Raw genomic sequence first — 9,998 nt, forward strand, 5'->3', positions numbered from 1 at the left:
CCCAGTTTCTTTAAGAAAACAGAACAGACGAATTCCAAAGAAATTAAAAAAAGCATAATCAATATATCCACACAGAGTACAGTTCTTTGGCAGCATCACATGAACCATTGACTGAAGCCAGAACTTTTAGAGTGTTCTAATTCCTAGACCCGGTTGCCAGTCTTTAAAAATAAATAAATACAAATTCGCATCTGCAACGAATTCAGTAATTCCAGGAAATATTTAAATTCAGAACAAACCTTGAGACAGCTTTTGACTGTTACAGGTGAGCATAGATAAGCATGATCTGCTTTGAGTCCCGATCCAAATATATTCAAACATACACACACATGAAAATAATCTGAAATTTTGTGTTGGTTCGGACAGGTCTAGAATCCTTAAAGAGAATCTATATACACCCATGAGAAATCAATAAAAGACATGAATCCAGGGATGAAAAATGATCTTCCAATAACTCAGGAGTGGGCTGCCCCTCACCTGGATAAACGGAGAAGTCAGATTCTATAGGGGGAACACCAGGAAGCTGGAGAACGTGGAATACTGCCAGCCTCCAACCAAGTTACCTTTCTCCAGTTTTAGGTAAACTTTGTCCTCTTTGTCCAGGTAGAGTAGGACTCCATTTGTGGCAGCTTCACGAGTCACATCTTTGTCCCCAGCAAATGCAGATATTACTGGTTTTCCATTTAACATCAAGTTCACCTACAAGGAAAAACAAAATCAATAAGGAGCTCTCTTTAAAGTTAAGAGGGGATGAGATGACCCACTGTGAAATATCCAGGAAACATATCCCCCCTCTTTCAAATTAGTCGACTGTGGGGTCAGATTATGTATCTACTGAGTTGATTTTTTTTATTTCTCCCACAGAAATTTCCTTACATTTCTACACACACACACACACACACACACACACACACACACACACACACACAATACCACCCAGAGAGCAACCTTGTGGAAGTCTTGTGAACATGGGCTTCTCAGCATGCCCACTAAGATTACTCCTGTCCTTATCCTCCACAGACACTCTGGGATGAAGAGGGCGGGGCTTGGAGCCCTCCAGTGCTCTTGGACCTGATAGACCAGATGCAGCCAGAGTCTACTAATTCCTTTGCAGGTTTCCACCAACTACAACCTACACAGCTCTGAAAATCATTTGAAATAACAGAGTGCATGCGCATGAGTGTGCCTGTGAGTGTTTTCTTCTTCTATTTTCCCTCATAAGAAAAGTGGGCTAAAAATAATCACCACTGCCACAAAAAGAAAGCTTAATGATGGATAATTAGCAAAAGAATGGATTCAGACTTGTATTAACTTTTTTCCCCCATACTGTGATTTTGATTGTGTGTCAAACATTACATAGATTTCTAAATATTGGAGCTTGGAAAAAGTTTTCCCATGAAAGTAAATTTGCTTACTAGAGAGTCACTCCTTTTTAGTTTAGAAGTAATATGAAGTGAATTAAATCCAAGACTGACCAAGTTAGCCATTCTCTAGGCAGGATAAGTAGATGGAGTGTAATCTACCATTCCCATGGTCATAATATATTAAATAACTATCAAGCATAAGATAAAATGTTACCCTAGAATTCCATTAAAATGTGTTCTTGTTATTTGTCATTAGCATATTTCAATATCACAGGAAAATAGCTCCATTGCTGTTTTTGAGTGGGAGGGCAAGCCCATTATCTAGAAAAACACAGGCCTACTTCCAATCATGTACCCGCAACTGATAAGAATTCACTACCACCAAAGTAAGAGGGTAAACTAAAGCGTAAATGCAACATTTCATTTAAAGAGAATACCTAATTGCTGTCTTCCACAAGTTTATGTGGATAATTAACTATATCTCATAATTTTTTAAATGAGAACAAATTTGTTTTATTTACTTAAAATGAACTTGCAAAGCTCTGCTGGTTTTATAAGTTTTTTCATTACAAGTTCAAATAATTTTTACATGCACCAAATGAAATCAAGATCTTAAAGAGATTTGTGTCACTAAATTTTTACCAAACCATATTTTTTAAATGTTTGGATATCAGTTAGGTAATAGCTTTGCTTTTCTACGTGCTTTTTGTTACATGCCTCAATAGGCATTGTATATAAAGAAGAAAATTGGAAATGAAGTGTTTTAAAAAACAAACTATAAATATGGCTGTTTATTTTAATGATGAAAACACATCTTTGAATAAATACTTAAAAACATAACCCACTAGAGATAAACACAGTTGTTTAGGGAGACAGAGAGAATGGGTCAGAACACATACCTGGATTGTTTGGCTCTGGTAGACTTTAATTACTTGAAAACTGAAACTGTAAATTCCTTTCCTTGGCGCTACAAAGACAGACTCCAATGTGAAAAAATTACCCACATTAACTAGGATCTTTAAACAAAAATAATAAATAACAGTAAATTATTATAATATTTTTTTCTATAAGGAAAATATATTTCCTTCCTCCCTTCCTGCCTTTTATCTTTCCTTCCTTCCCTCCCTCCTCTTTCCTCAAAAACTAACTTCAGTAACCACAGAGCATAAAACATCTTTCCTCTTAAGAGACTTGGACCACACACTTGTGTATTGGAAGGCTCCTCTTTCTTTTAAACAGTACAGAAAAAAAAATAAAGTAAATGTTTTGTATTCGTGCCTCAATTTCTAGCAGGGTTCAATGGTTCTGGAAACATCTGAGAAACATATGAGGGCTTAAAGTATTAACTTTGCTCTGAGAATCAGATAAAGGGCATCTGCTATGGAGATACATTCCCACCATCCACAAGTCTTTGCAATATCCAGAAATGACGTTGCCAAGCCAGCCAATCAACATCTGTGGTCTCTCCGCAGTCATCCCTGGACATCTCACACAGAGCCATGGGTACCCCTCCTCTGTGTGACATAATTCTTGACACTGAACGGTTGGTGCACAAAGTGATATGAATGCCTGGCCCTTCCCTGAGCCTCTACCGGAGCTCTCCTAAGATCCATGGCCATTTTATTTTTTCATGTGCCATCTAAACCTGAATTGTAATATTTTGGCAATGAGTCCGCCCTTCTCGGGTGCCAAAGAATAGAGAGTGAATGAGGCACAGTGGGATAGGTGGCCTTTCTGTGTTCCTCTCAGTGTCACACCTTATCCTCCTATCAATCATCTGCTCTTTATTTAATGTCCCCCCCAAAAAATGAAAAATGAAAAGTGGAACAAGGCTCTGTTTTGAAGAGGGCAGCAGTGGGCTTTGTAGCCCAGGATGTTCAGCATGGTTCTTCTGGTTAGAGCATTAACTCTGAATTTCCATAAGTGACCTCATAAGCTAGGTTTGCAATGCCACATAGGTCAGTCGCTTCCTACGAGAAGGGGGGCAGTAAAATAACAAGGGTTTCTTCATGTCTCTCCAAGACATAAATCTATAAGTGGCATTCAAAAAAAATCAGAAATCTCTATAAAGATATTCTCTAAGTATCAGTGGCAATATGCTACAATCTCTTTTAAAGGCTGCCTTCTTGTCAAAATTAATACATTTGCATGCCTCTTGCATAATTTCCTAAAAATGCACTACTGGCTCTGAGCAACAGTGCCATGACAGTCAGGCAGGTGTACCAGGCTCAACGCCTGCCTTTACATACATGTAGGTGTGTGATTTTATTGAGATTCCACCCTCTTCCCAGTAAGCATCAAATTTCTTTTCTCTGACCTGATGATGGATGATCTTTCAACAAGTCACCTGCTGTGCAATAATCCCCAACAGAGGCTGCACAAAGAATTTTTTTTCAAGCACATTTAAAATAATTTCAGGTGCTTAGGAGGGACTTCCTGGCTCAGATATAAGTAGTATAATTCATTAGCAATAATGGAAATAGCAGATTAGTGTTGACTACACGTAAAGCAGGGTGTTGACTATACATGGTAATTGGACTATCCAGGCACATCAAATTTATAACTAAATGAGTCTTGTTGTCTCCAAGATGTGTGGCTCCCTGCACAGAAGAGCAAACCCTTCTCCTCTTCTAATTGACAGGAAGGTAATTGAAAAGCACACTCCATTCAGAGGGTAGCAGGATGCTCACAGTATTCCAACATTTAATTAATGCATCAAAATTCAAACCAGCAATGGTGCTCCACTTTATTTCCATCACACTGGAAAATACAGCACCAAAACTCCCAAAGGGCTACTTAATTAGTTACAAATTATGGCTATTCCATAGTAATTCCCCAGAGAGACATACTCTGTCTTTGACCAGCTGGAGAAGGCATCACTTAGGAAAATTGAGTAGGGACCACAAATGTCACCTCATCCTTTCCTGGCACATCCTACAGCACTGTTTAACATGTGCTCCAGCACACAGTGCTTTGCATACGACTGTGAAGTGTGACTTTGGAATTTTAAGAGAGTCTGGGTACCCTTCAGGTTAAAATGAAAACTCTGGAGTCAGTTTTCTTCCTTAGGACGCTTTGCTCCAGCTAAGCTGATATCCTGGGGTTTCTCATCACTGCCAAACCGCAGAGCACCAAGCGGCAAAACAAAACAGAAGACCCAGCGTTCAGGAGTCTCGCCTCCATCCCCTGCCTTGCACCTCACTGTCTGTCTTTGCCCAGTGATTTGCAGTTTGCTGAAAGGACTGAAGCCCAGGAAGCGGGAACCATCTCCCCAGCGCTTCCCTGGGGGATCTTTGTGGATTCCCCATTCCTTTTCCTCCTTCCTGAGCAACTTTTCTCTGGTCCACAGGAAGGGCGTGTAGCCTACTCTAAGCAGCCACAGCTGCGCCCAGATGGTGAAAGAGGACCTCAGCCTCTCAACTGAGAAGTGAGATCTGAACCCACATCCTCACCCCAGCCGTCCTCTGCGGCCACTTGCCGGATCTCTACTCAGGGTGTGGAGACCCGGTTCTCTCTTGGGGGAGAAGCTTCTCCACCTGGAGAAACAAGTCAAACGTTTATCCGAAGTCCGCGAGGGCATCACAGAACAGCTTGTGCCACACACGCAGCGGAGTCAGCCAGAGCCAAGGGGCGAAGCTCTGCCCAGGAGATCCCCGTTTCCAGGGACCAGATTCCCCAGGATCCCGCTGACTTGTTGCTGTTAAACTTGTCCTGTGCTCTAGGGGCCGGCCTCTGCGCTCCCAAGCCTCTCCCCCACCGCGCTGCAGCCTCTGTTAGAGCCCAAGAAGGAATGAGGGCCAGGGGTGTCACATCAGAAGTTTCAGGCTCCGACATATTTGGGAAGGCGGGTGTCTAAATGAATCCGCACATCCCAATCAGAGGAGCTTAGCCCCACCAGGCAGCCCCTATCTGAGATTCCTTGAGATTACCCACTCAACCGCCCACCCGACTCCGGGTGCCCCGAATCCCTTGGGGTCTAACCTGATCGAAGTATATGATGCACGTTTTGTTGCTCATCTCTGATGGCTCGTGGTTGGTGCTCCGCATGGCTGAAAAGGCCAACTTGGAGTTGGCCGCCCGGATAGATATCCCCAGAGGGGAAGAAGAGGAGCCCTTGGAGTCCGTGGCTGGGTTCGAGTCGCACACTACCAGACACTTGCCCTCCAGGACGATGGGCTCGGTGTCATTCTGCGCCCAGACGGGCAGCCCTGGCAGCGTGAGGGCCAGCAGAACGGCCGGCACCACGGACAGCCCCCGGCGCGCAGAGCCCATGGTGAGCGGCGTGGGCAGCGGCAGCCAGCTGGCGCTTCTGCTCGCCGGCGTCGCCTCCTACCCTGGGATCCCAGAGCTCCGAAAGATGCCAGTGGCTAGATGGACAGCGCTGCAGGAACGACGGCGGCGCGCACACTTCCACCAATTCTGTGGGCTGAAGTCAAAGTCTCCCCTTGAGCTCTCTCGCTGGCTCTGTTGTTACCTTTGTCCTTTAAGGAGCTCATGCAGAATCCCTATCTACCCTCCTCAGCCCGAGAATCAGCCCTGCCTGGGGCCCCTGCACCCACCCTTATTCTTCTTCCACATCTAAAAGTCGCCAAGCTCTCACAATCACACCTCAATAGAAAAATAAATAAATAAATTTTAGCTCCAACCCAAGCACCCCCAGATGAAACACGGAGCAGGAAAGACGGCGGGTGCCAAGCGGTGCAGTGTAGGTCCTGTGTGAGTCTAGCTTGCGCAGGGGCGAATTAAGAGGCTGGAGGTGTTTCCTGGGCTGAGAAGAACGTGAGCCTGTGTTCGCAGCCAGGATGCTGGCGATTCTCGCTTTCCTTTGGTCAAAAATTCCCTGAAGCCTGGAGTCACTCCGACATAGGTAGGCAGCGGCGAGACCACACTGAAAGCACAATTTCCTGGGATAAGTTCCAAGGTGCAGGGCAGCTGGGCTGGCGGGGTCTCTCTTCCCCAGTCCCTGTGCACAACTTTCTCTCCTAGAGCAGCTGGGAGAGCGCGAAGTGGGCACCCGCGAGCTATTTATAGGAGCACAGTGTCCAGCTGGGGTTGGCTTAAAGCTCGACCCGCCGGATCTGGGGGAAAGGAGCAGAAGGCGTCCGGTGACCCCAGCTAAGCAGCTCCTGCCTGACGTTTAACGTACCCGGTAGCAAGCGGGACTCACAACACTGCTGGTTGACAAGGTCTGAGGCCACCTACCCCCCAAGATCGCGCGGCGCTGAAGGTGTGTGCCCAGAGAGAGGCGCTCACAGCCCCGCGCTTCCCCAGCTCGGCGCCAGGTCGCCCCCTCCTCAGTCTGGGCCTGCGAGGGGGGCTGTGACTCCTCTCGCCCTCCCCAGCGTGGCACTGCGTCTCTAAGCGCCCTCCGAACCGAGCGCGGCGCCGCCAGCAGGGTTGCGGAGATGGATGGGCCGCGCCGCGGATTCACGGCCCGATGCCTGGAACACGGGGACCCACCCGTGCCCTCACAGTGCCTAGCCGGAATTCTGTCCTGCAGAGCCCTCGGGCCTGGCGAACTCAGGGAAGCCTGGGGACAGACCGCGGCCCGTGGGGGCGGCTAGGAGGAGGTGCCAGATTCCTTCCTTCTGCTCAGGGAAGATGTGCCTCCGAAGCCGCAGGGGCGCGCGCCTTTCCACTTGCACCGCTAATTCAGGCAGAAAAAGTGAAAGGGAGGCAACTCAGCCAGAATAAGTCTTCAGAAACTGTACCTCCTTTAAAAAATCGAAGAAAATAAACACAGCAACTTTCTCCGGTCTTGATGTGCCTCCCTTCTCCCTATGCCACCCCACTGCCATCTTGGCCTCTGATTGGCAAGTGTTATCTTCCTCTTCCGCAGCCACCAAGAAGAAGTAGAAGCTTGTCTCTGTGATGGACAATGTGAACTTGACCAAGTCACTGTCTTTGAGAGGGTGTAACTGCACTAAGAGTCTCTTCCACTTTCCAGGTCTATGAGCTTTGGGGACATGGCTCTCGGTACCAAATTCCCTGACTTCCATATGCCAGAGGGAAGGCACCAAGTCAAAACAGCATCCTCATCCACAACATCAGCCAGGTGGAGCTCCTTGAAATGTATTGACCACTTATCAGTTGAAGAGATGTGTGTTGAGTCATTGTCCCTGGGGTGGATCACTCTCCACTCAGTTCCTAGTAAACATTCTCCTTATCATGGCATTCAGGCCCATCCAAACAGAAGCCAGACCTGGATCTCCAGTCTTCTACCCTAATAAGGTCCTTTCTGAGGCCAGGTTTGGGTCATAAGCACTATGCCACCATTCCACTTGTTAAAATTGAAGATACTCCTGCAAGCTGGTCATCCCCTGGTTCCCATCTCCCTAGAATCTTGCAACTATTGATTTGATGCCTGGCACCACAGGGCCTCCAGATTCTGTTCCAGTGGGACAGTGTCAGTTTTGAGTGGCAGTTACCATGCTATTTGTTACAACGCTAAATGTCACCAATCTAAGTTGGAACCAAACACGTAAACTGGTTGGTGCCTTTTGAAGATGGCCATCATCTGCCCATCACTGATGCCCACCCTAGACTTGCACAGCTTCCCACCTGACCCCTCTCTGCACTTTGTAACTCCCTTTCAGCTTTCACCACAGGCTTCCTGGATGACATCTGAAATTGTCTTTTCATTTGATGCTGTCTTGAGAGCAGGTGCTGAATCGAATTTGGTTCCTCTTTTTCCTCCTGTAGGGGCAAGCACTCTGCCTTCCCTATTCAAGACAGATATTTAGTTACTAAGCCAAGCCTTGGGCTGTTTGATGTCCAGCTGGGAGGAGTTTAAGAAAACGCTCTGTTGACTATAGGATTGTTAAATATGCAATAAGCTGTCTTTTCCATCAACCCCAATATATTCTCTCAGCATCCTTTTCTCCTCTAGGCATTTCCTTTCTCCAAGAACTCAGATTTTTTTATAAATTTCTTCTTTTATCCTCTTTCCCTTACTGAAAGTTTTCATTTGTAGCCCCTAAAGCTAACCGTGATCATATTAAGGCCTCAATAATTGAGAAAGGAATGACTGAATACATTCAAATGAAATGTAATTTATTTGTCATTCATCTTGTTGAATAAGCTACTTTAAGTGAATCTCAGTAAGATTTAAATTCAAACCCTCCTGGCCAATTGGGAAGAAAGTCTTCTTTCCTCTACTGGAGGGTGTTCTGCTATTCAAGGTGATCTCAAGATGAGGAAGATGGTATCATCTGTGGTCTTCCGCTAGGAGAAGCTCTCTGATACTGTGAATCATGGAGTCCTGTTCCTTTCTCCTTTCAGTTGACTGAAGAGGGACAGCCTCTAGGTTCCAGGGCTGCTGATTCATTTGTACCAGACTTCCATGACCTTCGTGGCCTGACTTGGCCGGATGAGTTGGGGCTGCCAGATGTTCTCTCTCTGGCATCTGAATGCGATGCCCAGTTGCTTCCAGGAGACAGTGGGTGCTAAGGAAGCCATATCTGTGGTCTCCCAAACTGGGAGACTGCCACTGAGGAGTCACCTGGAAGCCCAAGCAGAGAAGTTTGCTGAAATAAAAGGGAAGACTGATCACACCACAAGGCCAACACCCAGACTGGACACTGAGCACTTTGGAGAGATAAAGGATCAAGGACATGAATTATCCTTGGCTTCTAGCCCTGAACTCCTACTCACAAGAAATCCAGCCATCTTTCTTCTAACCTCAGATCTCCTTAGATCCTTTTCTATCCTTTCAATAAACCCCTTTCACTTCAAATACTTTTAGTAACCTTCCTGCTCCTTGTCATCCAGCATCCTCCCTGGAGCAGCATTCCTGAAACCATACCACCAAAGTCCGTGCATGTCCTGAAAGAAGAATGAGGAAATCCAACCCTGAACGCTTTGGGAAAGAAGTCATCACCTGCTCCTGACCCACTGCTCCTGCTCCAGCCTCCTTGGAAGAAAGGAAAAAAGGATCAAGTCCGATTCTCTCCAACCATAGCAAAAAACTGCCCCCCCCCAATTTTTCCAGTTTAAAATGTGCTATTAGAGAAACTCTGTGACCCAAATGTCTCCCTTTATGAGGTTCACAGATTGTATTTGATGTCCAAGGATGTTTTTTTTTTCTTTTTGCTAGGCCTTAGAGGTAAGACAAGAATGCATTTCACCTCGCCACTGTTGGGCTCAGTCTCAAAGTAAATGAGAATCTGAACTGATCTTGGGGGGGTGAGCTCCTCCAGCATCAGTGAACTGCTATCCAGCAATCCTCAGAGAATCCAAGTTTCCAGCAAGGCCAAGGCAGTCAGCATCCATGAGCAATTTTCTTCTGAAGAAAACATCTCAGAAAGCAAAGACAGACACACGGCCATTCAGCTCAAGGCCTGGCTTGGATATAAATGAAAGAAGTCTCCACCTCACCCTGTGGAGAGACAGTGCAGGTTAGTGGCATGGACAGTTGGTGGCGGGAAATGGTGGGGACTGGAGAGCAAGCAGTGAGGCTCACACCAGGGCCAGCAAAGGGCTTTGAGTCTTCACCTCTTCAAATCACCCTTCCTTCCTACAGGGACAGCTCTCGCCAAGCAAATGCTCTTCTTTGAGGGAGAATGAGCGGCTTAAGGAGGAAAAGTCTCTTAAGGAGGAAAACCTACATGGGAGCACTGGGAAGTGACCAGCTAT

At 46.2% G+C, this 9,998-nt stretch overlaps 1 protein-coding gene across 1 annotated transcript; it reads right to left on the reverse strand.

Moving 5' to 3' along the window:
- Positions 1-385: 385 nt before the first annotated feature.
- LOC144374225 (cerebellin-4-like) lies at positions 386-5,636 on the reverse strand. Its single transcript, XM_078037154.1, has 3 exons — positions 5,346-5,636; positions 2,264-2,380; positions 386-699 (listed from the first exon to the last, which is right to left on the reverse strand). The coding sequence occupies exons 1-3, from the start codon at positions 5,634-5,636 to the stop codon at positions 502-504; spliced, it is 606 nt and encodes a 201-aa protein (XP_077893280.1). The 3' UTR covers positions 386-501.
- Between the last annotated feature and the right edge of the window lie 4,362 nt (positions 5,637-9,998).

This window comes from Ictidomys tridecemlineatus, unplaced genomic scaffold, assembly GCF_052094955.1.
Source record: "Ictidomys tridecemlineatus isolate mIctTri1 unplaced genomic scaffold, mIctTri1.hap1 Scaffold_625, whole genome shotgun sequence".
Classification (NCBI taxonomy): Eukaryota; Metazoa; Chordata; class Mammalia; order Rodentia; family Sciuridae; genus Ictidomys; species Ictidomys tridecemlineatus.